We start from the raw sequence: 18,898 nt of genomic DNA, 5'->3' as shown, positions 1-18,898 counted from the left end.
GCACACTTTAATGTTTTGTGTGAAAAATTTTTGTCGAAATGCTCAAAATGGTCTAAAACGTTTTTAAATACGATATTAAGCTATTTTGTGCTCTTTGATGTTTTTGTGTGAAAAGTATTATCGAATTGCTCAAAATGGTCTAAAACCGTTTCTAATGAGATTTTAAGCACTTTGATGTTTTTCTGTAACCAAGTTTTTTCGAAAATCACAAAATGGTCTAAAACGTCTCCAAATGCGATTTAAAGCTATTCTAAGCACTTTGGTGTTTTTATGTTGACAAGTTTTTTCGAAAATCACAAAATGGTCTAAAACGTCTCCAAATGCGATTTAAAGCTATTCTAAGCACTTTGGTGCTTTTATGTTGACAAGTTTTTTCGAAAATCACAAAATGGTCTAAAACGTCTCCAAATGCGATTTGAAGCTATTCTAAGCACTTTGGTGTTTTTATGTTAACAAGTTTTTTCGAAAATCACAAAATGGTCTAAAACGTCTCCAAATGCGATTTGAAGCTATTCTTCACACTTTGATGTTTTGTGTGAAAAATTTTTGTCGAAATGCTGAAAATGGTCTAAAACGTTTTTAAATACGATATTAAGCTATTTTGTGCTCTTTGATGTTTTTGTGTGAAAAGTTTTATTGAAATGCTCAAAATGGTCTAAAACGGTTTCTAATTAGATTTTAAGCATTTTGATGTTTTTGTGTAACCAAGTTTTTTCGAAAATCACAAAATGGTCTAAAACGTTTCCAAATGCGATTTGAAGCTATTCTAAGCACTTTGGTGTTTTTATGTTGACAAGTTTTTTCGAAAATCACAAAATGGTCTATAACGTCTCCAAATGCGATTTGAAGCTATTCTGCACACTTTGATGTTTTGTGTGAAACATTTTTGTCGAAATTCTCAAAATGGTCTAAAACGTTTTTAAATACGATATTAAGCTATTTTGTGCTCTTTATTTTTTCGTGTGAAAAGTTTTATCGAAATGCTCAAAATGGTCTAAAACGGTTTCTAATAAGATTTTAAGCACTTTGATGTTTTTGTGTAACCAAGTTTTTTCGAAAATCACAAAATGGTCTAAAACATTTCCAAATGCGATTTGAAGCTATTCTAAGCACTTTTGTGTTTTTATGTTGACAAGTTTTTTCGAAAATCACAAAATGGTCTATAACGTCTCTAAATGAGATTTGAAGTTATTCTTAGCACTTTGGTGTTTTTATGTTAACAAGTTTTTTCGAAAATCACACAATGGTCTAAAACGCCTCCAAATGCGATTTGAAGCTATTCTGCACACTTTGATGTTTTGTGTGAAACATTTTTGTCGAAATTCTCAAAATGGTCTAAAACGTTTTTAAATACGATATTAAGCTATTTTGTGCTCTTTATTTTTTTGTGTGAAAAGTTTTATCGAAATGCTCAAAATGGTCTAAAACGGTTTCTAATAAAATTTTAAGTACTTTGATGTTTTTGTGTAACCAAGTTTTTTCGAAAATCACAAAATGGTCTAAAACGTCTCCAAATGCGATTTGAAGCTATTCTGCACACTTTGATGTTTTGTGTGAAACATTTTTGTCGAAATTCTCAAAATGGTCTAAAACGTTTTTAAATACGATATTAAGCTATTTTGTGCTCTTTATTTTTTTGTGTGAAAAGTTTTATCGAAATGCTCAAAATGGTCTAAAACGGTTTCTAATAAAATTTTAAGTACTTTGATGTTTTTGTGTAACCAAGTTTTTTCGAAAATCACAAAATGGTCTAAAACGTCTCCAAATGCGATTTGAAGCTATTCTAAGCACTTTTGTGTTTTTATGTTGACAAGTTTTTTCGAAAATCACAAAATGGTCTATAACGTCTCTAAATGAGATTTGAAGTTATTCTTAGCACTTTGATGTTTTGTGTGAAAATTTTTTGACGAAATGCTCAAAATGCTCTAAAACGTTTTTAAATACGATATTATGCTATTTTGTGCTCTTTGATGTTTTTGTGTGAAAAGTGTTATCGAAATGCTCAAAATGGACTAAAACGGTTTATAATGTGATTTTTACAAGCAGTTTGATGTTTTTGTGTAACCAAGTTTCATCGAAATGCACAAAATGGTCTAAAACGTCTCCAAATAAGATTTGAAGCTATTCTAAACACTTTTGTGTTTTTATGTTAACAAGTTTTTTCGAAAATCACAAAATGGTCTAAAACGTCTCCAAATGCGATTTAAAGCTATTCTAAGCACTTTGGTGCTTTTATGTTGACAAGTTTTTTCGAAAATCACAAAATGGTCTAAAACGTCTCCAAATGCGATTTGAAGCTATTCTAAGCACTTTGGTGTTTTTATGTTAACAAGTTTTTTCGAAAATCACAAAATGGTCTAAAACGTCTCCAAATGCGATTTGAAGCTATTCTTCACACTTTGATGTTTTGTGTGAAAAATTTTTGTCGAAATGCTGAAAATGGTCTAAAACGTTTTTAAATACGATATTAAGCTATTTTGTGCTCTTTGATGTTTATGTGTGAAAAGTTTTATTGAAATGCTCAAAATGGTCTAAAACGGTTTCTAATAAGATTTTAAGCATTTTGATGTTTTTGTGTAACCAAGTTTTTTCGAAAATCACAAAATGGTCTAAAACGTTTCCAAATGCGATTTGAAGCTATTCTAAGCACTTTTGTGTTTTTATGTTGACAAGTTTTTTCGAAAATCACAAAATGGTCTATAACGTCTCTAAATGAGATTTGAAGTTATTCTTAGCACTTTGGTGTTTTTATGTTAACAAGTTTTTTCGAAAATCACACAATGGTCTAAAACGTCTCCAAATGCGATTTGAAGCTATTCTGTACACTTTGATGTTTTGTGTGAAAAATTTTTGTCGAAATGCTCAAAATGGTCTAAAACGTTTTTAAATACGATATTAAGCTATTTTGTGCTCTTTGATGTTTTTGTGTGTAAAGTTTTATCGAAATTTTCAAAATGGTCTAAAACGGTTTTTAATGAGTTTTTAAGCACTTTGATGTTTTTGTGTAACCAAGTTTTTTCGAAAATCACAAAATGGTCTAAAACGTTTCCAAATGCGATTTAAAGCTATTCTAAGCACTTTGGTGTTTTTATGTTGACAAGTTTTTTCGAAAATCACAAAATAGTCTATAACGTCTCTAAATGAGATTTGAAGTTATTCTTAGCACTTTGGTGTTTTTATGTTAACAAGTTTTTTCGAAAATCACACAATGGTCTAAAACGCCTCCAAATGCGATTTGAAGCTATTCTGCACACTTTGATGTTTTGTGTGAAACATTTTTGTCGAAATTCTCAAAATGGTCTAAAACGTTTTTAAATACGATATTAAGCTATTTTGTGCTCTTTATTTTTTTGTGTGAAAAGTTTTATCGAAATGCTCAAAATGGTCTAAAACGGTTTCTAATGTGATTTTAAGCACTTTGATGTTTTTGTGTAACCAAATTTTTTCGAAAATCACAAAATGGTCTAAAACGTCTCCAAATGCGATTTGAAGCTATTCTGTACACTTTGATGTTTTTATGTTAACAAGTTTTTTCGAAAATCACAAAATGGTCTAAAACGTCTCCAAATGCGATTTGAAGCTATTCTGCACACTTTGATGTTTTGTGTGAAAAATTTTTGTCGAAATGCTCAAAATGGTCTAAAACGGTTTGTAATGAGATTTTAAGCACTTTGATGTTTTTCTGTAACCAAGTTTTTTCGAAAATCACAAAATGGTCTAAAACGTCTCCAAATGCGATTTAAAGCTATTCTAAGCACTTTGGTGTTTTTATGTTGACAAGTTTTTTCGAAATCACAAAATGGTCTAAAACGTCTCCAAATGCGATTTAAAGCTATTCTAAGCACTTTGGTGTTTTTATGTTGACAAGTTTTTTCGAAAATCACAAAATGGTCTAAAACGTCTCCAAATGCGATTTGAAGCTATTCTAAGCACGTTGGTGTTTTTATGTTGACAAGTTTTTTCGAAATTCACAAAATGGTCTATAACGTCTCTAAATGAGATTTGAAGTTATTCTTAGCACTTTGGTGTTTTGTGTGAAAAATTTTTGTCGAAATGCTCAAAATGGTCTAAAACGTTTTTAAATACGATATTAAGCTATTTTGTGCTCTTTGATGTTTTTGTGTGTAAAGTTTTATCGAAATTTTCAAAATGGTCTAAAACGGTTTTTAATGAGTTTTTAAGCACTTTGATGTTTTTGTGTAACCAAGTTTTTTCGAAAATCACAAAATGGTCTAAAACGTCTCCAAATGCGATTTAAAGCTATTCTAAGCACTTTGGTGTTTTTATGTTGACAAGTTTTTTCGAAAATCACAAAATGGTCTATAACGCCTCTAAATGAGATTTCAATTATTCTTAGCACTTTGGTGTTTTTATGTTAACAAGTTTTTTCGAAAATCACACAATGGTCTAAAACGTCTCCAAATGCGATTTGAAGCTATTCTGTACACTTTGATGTTTTGTGTGAAAAATTTTTGTCGAAATGCTAAAAATGGTCTAAAACGTTTTTAAATACGATATTAAGCTATTTTGTGCACTTTGATGTTTTTGTGAGAAAAGTTTTATCGAAATCCTCAAAATGGTCTAAAACGGTTTATAATGTGATTTTAAGCACTTTGATGTTTTTGTGTAACCAAATTTTTTCGAAAATCACAAAATAGTCTAAAACGTCTCCAAATAAGATTTGAAGCTATTCTAAGCACTTTGGTGTTTTTATGTTAACAAGTTTTTTCGAAAATCACAAAATGGTCTAAAACGTTTTTAAATACGATATTAAGCTATTTTGTGCTCTTTGATGTTTTTGTGTGAAAAGTTTTATCGAATTGCTCAAAATGGTCTAAAACGGTTTATAATGAGATTTTAAGCACTTTGATGTTTTTGTGTAACCAAGTTTTTTCGAAAATCACAAAATGGTCTAAAACGTCTCCAAATGCGATTTGAAGCTATTCTAAGCACTTTGGTGTTTTTATGTTAACAAGTTTTTTCGAAAATCACAAAATGGTCTAAAACGTCTCCAAATGCGATTTGAAGCTATTCTGCACACTTTGATGTTTTGTGTGAAAATTTTTTTCAAAATGGTCTAAAACGGTTTCTAATAAGATTTTAAGCACTTTGATGTTTTTGTGTAACCAAGTTTTTTCGAAAATCACAAAATGGTCTAAAACGTCTCCAAATGCGATTTGAAGCTATTCTGCACACTTTGATGTTTTGTGTGAAAATTTTTTTCAAAATGGTCTAAAACGGTTTCTAATAAGATTTTAAGCACTTTGATGTTTTTGTGTAACCAAGTTTTTTCGAAAATCACAAAATGGTCTAAAACGTCTCCAAATGCGATTTGAAGCTATTCTAAGCATTTTGGTGTTTTTATGTTGACAAGTTTTTTCGAAAATCACAAAATGGTCTATAACGTCTCTAAATGAGATTTGAAGTTATTCTTAGCACTTTGGTGTTTTTATGTTAACAAGTTTTTTCGAAAATCACACAATGGTCTAAAACGTCTCCAAATGCGATTTGAAGCTATTCTGTATACTTTGATGTTTTGTGTGAAAATTTTTTGTCGAAATGCTCAAAATGGTCTAAAACGTTTTTAAATACGATATTAAGCTATTTTGTGCTCTTTGATGTTTTTGTGAGAAAAGTTTTATCAAAATCCTCAAAATGGTCTAAAACGGTTTCTAATGTGATTTTAAGCACTTTGATGTTTTTGTGTAACCAAATTTTTTCGAAAATCACAAAATAGTCTAAAACGTCTCCAAATAAGATTTGAAGCTATTCTAAGCACTTTGGTGTTTTTATGTTAACAAGTTTTTTCGAAAATCACAAAATGGTCTAAAACGTTTTTAAATACGATATTAAGCTATTTTGTGCTCTTTGATGTTTTTGTTTGAAAAGTTTTATCGAATTGCTCAAAATGGTCTAAAACGGTTTATAATGAGATTTTAAGCACTTTGATGTTTTTGTGTAACCAAGTTTTTTCGAAAATCACAAAATGGTCTAAAACGTCTCCAAATGCGATTTGAAGCTATTCTAAGCACTTTGGTGTTTTTATGTTAACAAGTTTTTTCGAAAATCATAAAATGGTCTAAAACGTCTCCAAATGCGATTTGAAGCTATTCTGTACACTTTGATGTTTTTATGTTAACAAGTTTTGTCGAAATGCTCAAAATGGTCTAAAACGTTTTTAAATACGACTGTCACAAGTGACATAAAGTTGTGTATATATTTTGCAAGTCATTCTTACTTTTCCTTTTGTTTTCACTATTTGAACCTTTCTTTTGTTTTAGGAAGCTATTGTGTGAAGCCAGTGGAGCAGAGTTTTTGTGTTGCAGAGAAGGATTGTGTGGTGTTTGCTGATTGGAGGAGAGGTATAAGAGTTAAGTTAGTGTGTGAGTTGCTGATTGGTGGAGAAGGATAAGGTGGTGATATGTGGAAAATTGAGGGAATTTTGAGGTAGATGGAAATTGAGAGGAGACAGAGAAGGAGGGCTATGTTATGTTAAGCCAGAAAGGGATAAGTGAATATTGATATGAGAAACTAAGACGTGCAGGAGAAGAAGTAATTGAATTATGGTGAAATAGAGCTGAAGCAGAAAGGAAATAAAGAGATATACATGAAGTTAATAAATTGTGAGTTGGAGATAATTATGGTGATATAGAGCTGAAGCAGAAAGGAAGTAAAGTGATATACATGAAGTTAATAAATTGTGAGTTGGAAGTAATACTATAAGGCTGTACTTAAATGTAGAACTGTTAATTGTTGAGATTACTGAGGATTAATTGAAATTGTGTATGTAAATTGACGGAAGAAATAACTGTTGGAAACAGCAGAAGTTGTTGCATGGAAAGAATTGTTTGGAAATATTGAAGAGTAACTGGATTGATACTGATATTATTTTACGTGGAAAAGGAGAAAGAAATAATTGGTCGGGGAGCGGATTGCAGGACAGAACGACATCAAGAAACATTTTAACTTTATATTTGATTTATTTATATGTCAGAAAATAGGAAGAATTATAATTGAGGCGTGGGAGTTGTTTATTTGCAGAATCGTTTTAACTTTTATCTTTCTAATTTGTTTTGTGTCAGCGTAGGAGAGAAGGCAAGAAGGAACGATATTGTGGACATTTATTATTGTTTAATTATCCATTTTGTGATATTATTGTATTTGAAAGGGGGGGTTTCGGGGATTTATTTAAAAATAAGAAGATTGTTGATATTTTGTTTGGAAGGATTGGGAAATTTGGGGAATTGCATAAAGTGTGTGGGGAATAGAATACTGTATCATTGTTTGAGAATTGGTTGGGTTTTTTTTGTGGGTTTTTTTTTGGGGGTTTGAATTATAAAAGAAAGAATTGGTTGTCGAAGATTATTATTAAATTTTACTTTTTACATTTATATGTGTACAGTTGTGGCTATTTACCGTTGTTCACCGTTGGTTACCAGCAATTACATGTCCGAAAGAGCCGTAATTGCGGCTGTGTGACATTTATGGGGGCTCGTCCGGGAAACTTTGTAACCTAGCGTGAACATTGGTAGATGAAACAATTGTACGTGATTCTTGGATTGTCTATTTGCCATATTATTGGCATACTGTATACTTATATTGGATACTTATATATATATATATTTTTTTTTTCTTAAGAAATGGATCTCACTAAAATTGTTGACGCAGGAAAAGCGTTGGGGTTAGATGGAGTGGAATTAAGCGAGTTTGTGGAAAAGAGAGAGGAAGCTGCCAGAGAGAGAGAAGAGAGAGCACGAGAGAGAGAAGAGAGAGCACTAGAGAGAGAAGAGAGAAACAGGGAGAGAGAAGAAAAACAGCGAAACAGGGACAGGGAGAGAGAAGAAATGGAGCGAAACAGAGACAGGGAAGAGAGAGAGAGAAGAGAGGCACTAGAGAAGGAAGAGAGAGAGAGAAGAGAGGCACTAGAGAAGGAAGAGAGAGAGAGAAGAGAGGCACTAGAGAAGGAAGAGAGAGAGAGAAGAGAGGCACTAGAGAAGGAAGAGAGAGAGAGAAGAGAGGTACTAGAGAGGGACGAAGCAGAGAGAAAAAGAGCGAGTGAAGAAAAAGAGAGAGAAAACGAAAGGGCGAAAGAAGCTGAGAATCAGGCCTATCTTATAGAAATGCGAAGGTTAGAAATCCAATTAGAACAAGAAAAGAATCGGGCACGGCCGGGTGGTAGAGTATTACCCAATCCTGAGTCACGGGTTAAGGCCAGTAAACCTAAATTACCCCCTTTCCATGATCGAACAGATGACCTAGATGCCTATCTGAAAAGGTTTGAACGGTATGCGACTAGTCAGGAGTGGAAAGAAATTGAGTGGCCGGTTAACTTAAGTGCCCTACTAACTGGGAAGGCTCTCGAGGTTTATTCCAGGTTGTCGTCAGCTGAAGCTAACGATTACAAACTGTTGAAATTGGCTCTTCTAAAACGGTTTCAGTTAACCGCCGATGGATTTCGACATAAGTTACGAACAGCTAAGCCCGAATACGGAGAAAGCGGCCCGCAAGTTGCTGCGAGGATAAGCAATTATCTTGATAGGTGGATTGACCTAGCAGAGGGGGAAAAAACCTTTCAGGGGTTAAAAGATTTATTGCTGCGAGAGCAGTTTACCGATGGGTGTGGGAAGGACCTAGCTCTGTTCCTAAGGGAACGTCAACCGAAAACGATACAAGCGATGGCTGAAATTGCGGAGCAATATTTGGAAGCTCGTGGGGGATTATTTGGTAAACCAATAGAGTTTAAACAAAAAGAGCCAAATTCTCCTCAACTCTCCTCTAATAATGTTCCCAGTACATCCTCATCACAAAGCCCTTCTAGTTTCCGTAGTCCAACTTGTTTTATATGTCATCGTGTAGGTCACCTAGCTAGAAATTGCAGAGCCTCAACTATGCATAAGCCAAACTCTCCTCCAAAATGTTACCGATGCTTAAAAACAGGACATATTGCCAGAAATTGTAGACAGGACGCCAACAGTTGCGCTGGGTTGTCTACTTCACCACAAACAGAGTCTGATTGCCAGAAATGTACAAACCAACACGAATGTAAAGCCAAAGAAGAAATTCCCGATGTGGGGGCCAGTATGGTTACGAAAATGTCAGAGTCTTTAAATCAATGTTGTATCAATAATGATGGTGATAAGGTCACTCTTCAATGTGGGCACTGTCTTCCAATTATGACAGCGGCTCTAAATAATTCAATTAGTAAAATGCCCGTTTATACAGGTTGTGTTGGGTCACGCTGCGTCTCTGTTCTTCGTGACAGTGGCTGTAGTGGGGTGGTTGTGAAGAAAGATCTTGTATCAGCCGAACAACTTACTGGTAAGGAGAAAACCTGTGTGCTGATTGATGGCACGGTCCGCAACTTACCGGTTGCATTAATACATGTTAATACTCCATTTTTTTCAGGAAAGACGTATGCACTATGTATGAATAACCCTATTTATGACTTGATATTAGGTAATATTGCAGGAGTACGAGCACCAGGAAATCCAGATCCCACATGGACAGAGCGAAATCTTCAAGGATGTTCTGTTGTTACCCGGTCTCAAGCTAACACTATGGATAAACCATTCAGAACACTTAAAACTACAGAAATACACAAGCAAATCATCACAGCGGGAATTATGAAAACCGCCCAGCAACAAGATATCAGCCTTGCAAAATTCAAGGATCTTGCAGAGAAACAAACTACAACTGTGAGTAACAAACAAGCCGAGGCTAGGTTTATTTATCATAAAGACCTATTATATAGGCAATTTTCCTCTCCTAATATTGAACACGGGGATAAGTTTACCCAACTAGTAGTGCCAGCTGACTATCGACGCCAGGTAATGCGCCAAGCCCATGAAACCTTATTAGGAGGACACCAAGGGGTAAAAAAGACGACAGATAAAGTGTTGACAACATTTTGGTGGCCTGGGGTAACTGCAGATATTACTCGATATTGTCGATCCTGTGACATTTGTCAGAGAACTGTACAAAAAGGTAGAGTTACGAAAGTGCCTCTAGGAAGCATGCCTTTGATCGAGGTGCCGTTTGAACGGATTCACGGCAGTTTCCAGCGAGACAAAAAGTGGTGAGCCCTCTATAGTTTCGATGCTCGCTTTTTCTTATTTTATGTTATAGAGGGCGCTAGTTTAAATACCCGGAAGACTATTTTTAATACCCTGGTAAAAGAGAGGGAATAAACTGACCAATAGACAGTGTTATAATTGAAAATTTAATGAATATTCATGTTATATTCGAAGAAGAAGGCATGTAATTGATATTCGAAGCCAGCGGTCACTCCGTTTCTCAAGACTTCCCGAGATATGAGTATTGAAATCTTACGTCTATTTTGCGACAAAAAACAGTAAAAAATAGCAGTTTAATTACAGGGTAATGGTAAGGTTATATTTTTTTTTTGCAATTTACATAAACATCGGCGCCTAGTCGATGTGAAAATTCAAAAACTTGATAAACAATATTTAAAAAATCTCGCTGACGTCTAATCCAGTTTAATAATTATATACACAGAAAGTCGGGGCCCATTTGCCTGTTTTGCACACGTGGGTGTGCTGCTAAAGGCCTAGGCCTAACAAAGGTTTGTCACTACGTACTAGGTTTAAGCCACGAAAAATAAATATTGGCCTAGAATAATATACTCTTAGTAGGCCTAGCCCAAGTATATGTCGTTAAGAGGGGAAATCAGCAGGGCCAGGCTTAGTAACAGCTCTATCTAGACTAGGCTAGGCCTAATTTTTTAATATGGTACCATCAAGACATAGGTAGGCCTAGGAGAATAGGTATACTTACTAACTAGCTTTCATGAGGGCCTAAGTTATTCTACAGTAGAAAATGTGAAAATATCATAGTCTATCTTCCTATGGCTTGAATATTACTAAACTATGGCAGCAACAGCATTGCATTTGTAGAATAAAAAATAAAATTTTGATTTTAATTTTGACAGTATAGTCCTAATAATAATATAATATTTCATCATGTATTTCAATCGCTAGTCCACCATTTTTTTAAATATTGATGATAAATATTTATAATTCAAAAATTGTATTACAGGTTCCAAAAATACCACCAACACAAACAAGTACGACTACTTTATTGATGCAAGTGTGGTTCATAAGAGAATACATAATAAAGAAGAAGATGGCACTCCGTCAGATTTATCAGTAAGCCTATATTTTCTTTTATTTCGTATTCTTTGTCGTGTACTTTATTCTTCTTTTTCTGAAAAATATAAACAGGTTTATTTAATTTTTGGTGAGCAGGGAGCTAAAATGCACAAATAGTGTAATCAATAAAGTGTAAATTGTTACCAATTTTTCTTCTTTTGGGTTCAACTATTTCTTCTATTATGCATGGCTGAGTGGTAATTGCATGTGACCGCATCATGGATGTTAACTGTCCAAGTCTGTCATGCATCCCAGCAACTGTTCTTTTCCTTTTATTAAGCGCGGCGTGAATAGACTCCCCACCTTGCTCGCTAACCAGTCCCAGACCAAATCTCCAAGCCTTTAATTGGGGAATGACATGTTCCTCGAGCATATGTAATTTTGGAGATATACTTTTGTTGGTTTTTCGATATTCCTCCATAAAGTCTTTTATGGCTTCATCTGAATTTTTTTTTGTAGAAGAGAAAAGAAACAGTTACAGTGTGTTGTAGGAAAAGAAACAATGGCATGTCTACGGAATACCTTGTAAGGTAAGCATAATTACATTACCATTTTCTTGAATATCAACATCTGTGACAGGTTTTGAATGATTCAAGTTGTTGTGAACCCTAGAAAATTTTGAAAGGAGTGCATCGTACTTGGTGACCAATTCTTTTACTCTTTTGTCAATTAGCTGAATTTTTCCGATAGGAATCTCAGCTTCTTGAATTTTCATTTCATGTAGTGGAGCATTCACTAGTTCATTCCTAACATGGTCCTATTAAAAACAAATATACATTTTAAAAACTACAATTTTAATAATTAACAGTTGAAACAATATCAATTAAAAGAATAGTTAATTTACCTGACAACATTTATGAACATGGTTACCAATAAATGATTTACCATGATAGGCTTGCCGTTGGATGCGATTTTTTTGTAGCACACGTTCCAGTGATGTGACAATTGGACCCGTTCCAAATGGAAGCCCATTTTCCATGCATTTTGTCTGTAAAATAAAATATAATACAAGTTTTGTCTTTACAGTATGTGTCTGGCAAGACGCATCTATGTCATTTATTGTTTGAGTAACTTACCAGTGACTCAATCTCTTCTCTCAATTTGACTATCTTTCCCACATTGGTAATTATGCTACCATCAACACTTCCTTTAAGATAGATTAATGGCATTGCATCCTCCATCTCAGTCAACTTTAATTTCTTTTCTTCAATCTTTTCTTTGATATCAATTTGTGTTTGGATCTGATGTTGAATTATTTTATCAAACTTTGATTCAGAAGTGTCATCAAGTTCTCCATTTTTCCTTAGTGAATATATGAGGCAATCTATGCTGTGCGCCTCCGTCTCTAGCATATCAAAGAGCTTCTTGAATATGCCCAATGACAAGTGCAGGCTAGGAACAGACACCTAAAAGATATAAATTTTAATACCAACCGTGCCATATAATGAAGTAAGTACATTTGTTTCTCTAATATAAAGATAATTAAAAACAAAACTGATGTACTTACATGATCTACCTCAATTGATACTAAGGGATTATTAACAACGCTCATGGAAACATCCTTAGATCGGCTTTCAATTCCGCCATCTTCCATAAACATTCTGTAGTTGGCTCTGATTGAAGCCAATGAGCGCTGTTTGGCGGGTGGTGCCTGCGAGACAAAAAGTGGTGAGCCCTCTATAGTTTCGATGCTCGCTTTTTCTTATTTTATGTTATAGAGGGCGCTAGTTTAAATACCCGGAAGACTATTTTTAATACCCTGGTAAAAGAGAGGGAATAAACTGACCAATAGACAGTGTTATAATTGAAAATTTAATGAATATTCATGTTATATTCGAAGAAGAAGGCATGTAATTGATATTCGAAGCCAGCGGTCACTCCGTTTCTCAAGACTTCCCGAGATATGAGTATTGAAATCTTACGTCTATTTTGCGACAAAAAACAGTAAAAAATAGCAGTTTAATTACAGGGTAATGGTGAGGTTATATTTTTTGTTTGCAATTTACATAAACATCGGCGCCTAGTCGATGTGAAAATTCAAAAACTTGATAAACAATATTTAAAAAATCTCGCTGACGTCTAATCCAGTTTAATAATTATATGCACAGAAAGTCGGGGCCCATTTGCCTGTTTTGCACACGTGGGTGTGCTGCTAAAGGCCTAGGCCTAACAAAGGTTTGTCACTACGTACTAGGTTTAAGCCACGAAAAATAAATATTGGCCTAGAATAATATACTCTTAGTAGGCCTAGCCCAAGTATATGTCGTTAAGAGGGGAAATCAGCAGGGCCAGGCTTAGTAACAGCTCTATCTAGACTAGGCTAGGCCTAATTTTTTAATATGGTACCATCAAGACATAGGTAGGCCTAGGAGAATAGGTATACTTACTAACTAGCTTTCATGAGGGCCTAAGTTATTCTACAGTAGAAAATGTGAAAATATCATAGTCTATCTTCCTATGGCTTGAATATTACTAAACTATGGCAGCAACAGCATTGCATTTGTAGAATAAAAAATAAAATTTTGATTTTAATTTTGACAGTATAGTCCTAATAATAATATAATATTTCATCATGTATTTCAATCGCTAGTCCACCATTTTTTTAAATATTGATGATAAATATTTATAATTCAAAAATTGTATTACAGGTTCCAAAAATACCACCAACACAAACAAGTACGACTACTTTATTGATGCAAGTGTGGTTCATAAGAGAATACATAATAAAGAAGAAGATGGCACTCCGTCAGATTTATCAGTAAGCCTATATTTTCTTTTATTTCGTATTCTTTGTCGTGTACTTTATTCTTCTTTTTCTGAAAAATATAAACAGGTTTATTTAATTTTTGGTGAGCAGGGAGCTAAAATGCACAAATAGTGTAATCAATAAAGTGTAAATTGTTACCAATTTTTCTTCTTTTGGGTTCAACTATTTCTTCTATTATGCATGGCTGAGTGGTAATTGCATGTGACCGCATCATGGATGTTAACTGTCCAAGTCTGTCATGCATCCCAGCAACTGTTCTTTTCCTTTTATTAAGCGCGGCGTGAATAGACTCCCCACCTTGCTCGCTAACCAGTCCCAGACCAAATCTCCAAGCCTTTAATTGGGGAATGACATGTTCCTCGAGCATATGTAATTTTGGAGATATACTTTTGTTGGTTTTTCGATATTCCTCCATAAAGTCTTTTATGGCTTCATCTGAATTTTTTTTTGTAGAAGAGAAAAGAAACAGTTACAGTGTGTTGTAGGAAAAGAAACAATGGCATGTCTACGGAATACCTTGAAAGGTAAGCATAATTACATTACCATTTTCTTGAATATCAACATCTGTGACAGGTTTTGAATGATTCAAGTTGTTGTGAACCCTAGAAAATTTTGAAAGGAGTGCATCGTACTTGGTGACCAATTCTTTTACTCTTTTGTCAATTAGCTGAATTTTTCCGATAGGAATCTCAGCTTCTTGAATTTTCATTTCATGTAGTGGAGCATTCACTAGTTCATTCCTAACATGGTCCTATTAAAAACAAATATACATTTTAAAAACTACAATTTTAATAATTAACAGTTGAAACAATATCAATTAAAAGAATAGTTAATTTACCTGACAACATTTATGAACATGGTTACCAATAAATGATTTACCATGATAGGCTTGCCGTTGGATGCGATTTTTTTGTAGCACACGTTCCAGTGATGTGACAATTGGACCCGTTCCAAATGGAAGCCCATTTTCCATGCATTTTGTCTGTAAAATAAAATATAATACAAGTTTTGTCTTTACAGTATGTGTCTGGCAAGACGCATCTATGTCATTTATTGTTTGAGTAACTTACCAGTGACTCAATCTCTTCTCTCAATTTGACTATCTTTCCCACATTGGTAATTATGCTACCATCAACACTTCCTTTAAGATAGATTAATGGCATTGCATCCTCCATCTCAGTCAACTTTAATTTCTTTTCTTCAATCTTTTCTTTGATATCAATTTGTGTTTGGATCTGATGTTGAATTATTTTATCAAACTTTGATTCAGAAGTGTCATCAAGTTCTCCATTTTTCCTTAGGGAATATATGAGGCAATCTATGCTGTGCGCCTCCGTCTCTAGCATATCAAAGAGCTTCTTGAATATGCCCAATGACAAGTGCAGGCTAGGAACAGACACCTAAAAGATATAAATTTTAATACCAACAGTGCCATATAATGAAGTAAGTACATTTGTTTCTCTAATATAAAGATAATTAAAAACAAAACTGATGTACTTACATGATCTACCTCAATTGATACTAAGGGATTATTAACAACGCTCATGGAAACATCCTTAGATCGGCTTTCAATTCCGCCATCTTCCATAAACATTCTGTAGTTGGCTCTGATTGAAGCCAATGAGCGCTGTTTGGCGGGTGGTGCCTTTAATTGCATTTCTGCTTTTGGTTTTTCACAAAAGAGACAGCAGTATCGAGCTAAAAGTATTCAAATTTTTTCACAATGTTTAAAAATGCTAAAATATGCAGTAATACAGTATAAATAAAATTGGCTTAGAAAGATTTTGTATAAATTAAATGATGATAAAATAATTTAATAGTTTACCATTTGGTCCATTTAATCCATAGAGTTTTGTTAAATACTCATAGTCCCCAAAACAGAAAACTCTCAGTGTGTAATTGCTGAAAGAAATTATACATATATTTTTATTTTATTACTTATATACGCATCCACATAATTGTTAAGTTGATATACTAGTTGTATTCTTACCGCCATTTTTCCCCGTTCAAAGCAACAACTTGGTGGGCCACTTCCGGAAGAGTCCGGTTAATATTAAACATCATGTCAGGGGCATCAAATATTAGTATGACGATGATGTTGTTAATTGAATTTGGTTTGGCGAGGCTACAAATCTGTACCTCAAATTTGGTACTTCCACCTCCCTTATCCCCGCCAAACTTTATCCAAATCTCGTTATTATTGGGAGATAGGTTGTTCAGTCTGTAAAAAAATAAAAAAATAGTAAATATTAATTCAGTTTATAATTAATTTCTTTTAACTTTTATTTCCATAGCAAAATCCATATGAACAAAAGTAAAGTCCTAAAAAGTAAGTTCTACACTTTGTAAGCACATATTTAAATTTAACTTCAGCGTACCTTGAGTGTTCATCAAGATATGAAAATACAACTTTTTTAATGTTCTTCATTCTGACAGTAGGCGTTGATCTTAATTCTATCCCGTCTGAGGACGTCTCAGACCTAAAACATAGCATTTCCATTGTGGATTCAAAATAATCCCCAATGAGATCATTTTGCCGCTGCCGCATCCTTTTCTCTGATGGTATTTTCCCTTTCTCCACATATCTAGTACATAAAAAGGATTAATAATGTAGTCTCACTTTATTACTAGACATACTTGACTGTGTCTAAAATGCTTGTATTCATGCATGGTTTTATTTAATCACATAATTGTTTGTTTACCTTCTTAGCTTTCGTAGCTGGTTCCATGCCAGGTGGCAGTCTGACACCATTGCCAGAGCCTTATCTATATCTATAGACGAAGTTGATGCTATGTTGGCTGCTTTTAAGACCGCTTGACTCATATGTTTGGCTGAGTACACTTTCTGATGGAAATCACCAGCCTCACTATTGCCAACTGATTTTATGATGCTGCTTATGCTATTTGCTCGTCTTGAAACAGTTCGAGAACTGGCCTTATCACTTGGGACTTTGGTGTTTGGTATGATAGCAATCTTTGCTGGCTGTAGATAAGAATTGTATTTATATGTTTTATGCTAACAATTCTGTCATAATAATATTAATCTACTTTTTATAACATGCAATATGATAATTACAGAATTTGTTTTAAAGTACTCACCCGACCATTTGTTGCAATCAGCATTTCCTTACTTTTCTTAAGTTGATTGTAAACAACTTTTTCTGCAAACGTTTGTATTGTTTGGGAGACATGACTATCTTCTAGTGATTTCTCTAACACCGATACAGCTTTTGAAACATTATGATACACCACTTCTTTAGTTGTCTGGTGTTCACAAATATGTCTCTGATGTTCAGAGTATTTTATGAACTTATTGCACGAGCATTGTAATTCTAGCGATTTTAGAGACTCTATTACAATTTGGGAGGCGGGTTTAAATTCCAGCATGTGCATTGGCTTTGCGCACACAAGACATGAACATACGTTAACATGGAGGGTACTAAACAAATTATACAGACAACTAGAACAATAGTGATGTGAACAGTTTGACTCAAGACTGTTGAAAGACAAAATCGAGTTGCATATTTGGCAAATGAAAGGTTCAGAATTGATTTTGTCATTGATTGTAAATTTTGATGGAATAATGTCGCATTCTGTTTCAGAAAATAATGTGTTGAGTTTTATTTGTTTTAGTCTTTTACCTGGTTTTGACTGTTCTGATAATAAATAACATGTGAAACATGATTGTTGTGTGTGTTGTCTCCAGATGTACCTTTGAGTTGTGCTAACCTTCTTGTTATAGCTTGAAAATTGACAGTTCTTGCAAATGAATGGTGGATGTACATCTTTGTTTTCATGAGTTAAATCGATATTTAAAAATGTCAGGACGCTATCTTTTAGTTTAGTTACTTCAAATTTTCGCTGATTTCGTGTTAACTTGACACCACATACACGACATAAATTACTCAATGCATATGTATGGTACTCCATTTCACAAGACAATAAATAACAGTAACATACCACATACAGTCAATGCAAAACCAATACACAATTCTTTAAAATAATATATAATTAACTTTGCTCTAGGCCTATTTTTACCTATAAAATCACTGGAATTTTGAACAGAAATAAGTCAATTTCAAATTTAGCTCAAATCAATTTGAAAGTAGACGTCAGCCTGAATTTTGAGCTAAATAAAGAATAAAGTCTCCGCTTTCACTTGGAATTAACGGTGTTGCTCGAAAAAATTGCAGAGATTTGCTATCAGACGATCAAAAGCTTGAACTTACCGCGACGATAAACTTTCGCCGTGAGGGCGCTATTTATGTATATTTTCGGCTTTTGAAACTATCGCAAACATCGTTAAAATTTCGCTTTTTTAATAATATTTTTTAATCCTAGACCATTTTCCCTAATACAAAATACAATAATAAAGCAAACACTGTAAGATTCGAGGAAAACTTTATTAATTGGTCATTGTAAGACTGTATTTACTTCGTATAATACACTTTCTGTTTATAGCTAGCTAATGTAAACATTTCGCTCGATGTTGGTGGGCTATAAATAGCTGCTCAAGGCTCGCGCCAGGCGTATCAATCAAAAGCGCGTTGTAAACACTTTGTGTCTCGGATATCGCGTTTGAAACTGCCGTGATTGCCGTTGATATAGTTGGTCCCATTTTCCCCATGTCTAAAGGTCGTAATCGTTATATACTCACAATAATAGATTTTGCTACTCGTTATCCAGAGGCAGTGCCTCTACCAAATATTGAAGCTGAACGGGTTGCTGAGGCCTTGGTTGGTGTTTTCTCTAGACTTGGTATCCCGAAAGAAATGCTTACCGATAGGGGATCACAATTTACATCTGAAGTCATGAGGCAAGTTAGTAAGTTGTTGTCTATACGTCAGGTAATGACATCTCCATATCACCCAGCTTGTAATGGTTTGGTCGAACGGTTCAATGGAACACTCAAACAAATGCTGAAACGTATGTGTGCAGAAAGGCCTACTGATTGGGATCGTTA

General features: G+C 34.1%; 3 protein-coding genes and 1 long non-coding RNA gene across 6 annotated transcripts; 2 read left to right on the top strand and 2 right to left on the bottom strand.

Annotated features, from left to right (window-relative positions):
• The first annotated feature begins 8,120 nt into the window (after positions 1 to 8,120).
• On the top strand, positions 8,121 to 10,079 carry LOC144845635 (uncharacterized). Its single transcript, XM_078703070.1, has one exon. The coding sequence runs from the start codon at positions 8,121 to 8,123 to the stop codon at positions 10,077 to 10,079; it is 1,959 nt and encodes a 652-aa protein (XP_078559196.1).
• A 352-nt stretch (positions 10,080 to 10,431) lies between these two features.
• On the bottom strand, positions 10,432 to 12,768 carry LOC144845634 (uncharacterized). Its single transcript, XM_078703069.1, has 6 exons — positions 12,676 to 12,768; positions 12,245 to 12,574; positions 12,013 to 12,156; positions 11,718 to 11,925; positions 11,313 to 11,609; positions 10,432 to 11,223 (listed from the first exon to the last, which is right to left on the bottom strand). Exons 1-6 carry the CDS (start codon positions 12,766 to 12,768, stop codon positions 11,210 to 11,212), a joined length of 1,086 nt encoding a protein of 361 aa, XP_078559195.1. The 3' UTR covers positions 10,432 to 11,209.
• Positions 12,769 to 12,853: 85 nt separating this feature from the next.
• On the top strand, positions 12,854 to 17,619 carry LOC144844592 (uncharacterized). Of its 2 annotated transcripts, none has more exons than XR_013612444.1 (6): positions 12,854 to 13,138; positions 13,817 to 13,926; positions 14,389 to 14,459; positions 15,237 to 15,378; positions 16,230 to 16,264; positions 16,646 to 17,619. It is a non-coding gene; the product is annotated as an uncharacterized LOC144844592 (long non-coding RNA). The 2 variants fall into 2 exon arrangements; XR_013612443.1 differs by having other exon boundaries at positions 12,854 to 13,144.
• On the bottom strand, positions 13,908 to 16,392 carry LOC144844591 (uncharacterized). Of its 2 annotated transcripts, XM_078701568.1 has the most exons (9): positions 16,314 to 16,392; positions 15,926 to 16,156; positions 15,761 to 15,837; positions 15,437 to 15,633; positions 15,006 to 15,335; positions 14,774 to 14,917; positions 14,479 to 14,686; positions 14,074 to 14,370; positions 13,908 to 13,984 (listed from the first exon to the last, which is right to left on the bottom strand). In XM_078701568.1, the coding sequence occupies exons 1-9, from the start codon at positions 16,361 to 16,363 to the stop codon at positions 13,971 to 13,973; spliced, it is 1,548 nt and encodes a 515-aa protein (XP_078557694.1). In that variant the 5' UTR covers positions 16,364 to 16,392; the 3' UTR covers positions 13,908 to 13,970. The 2 variants fall into 2 exon arrangements, with proteins under 2 accessions (XP_078557694.1, XP_078557693.1); XM_078701567.1 differs by lacking the exon at positions 13,908 to 13,984 and having other exon boundaries at positions 14,004 to 14,370.
• Positions 17,620 to 18,898: the final 1,279 nt, after the last annotated feature.

The sequence above is a fragment of the Antedon bifida genome, chromosome 6, assembly GCF_963402885.1.
Source record: "Antedon bifida chromosome 6, ecAntBifi1.1, whole genome shotgun sequence".
NCBI lineage: Eukaryota > Metazoa > Echinodermata > Crinoidea > Comatulida > Antedonidae > Antedon > Antedon bifida.
This window is presented reverse-complemented; position numbering and strand designations above follow the sequence as displayed.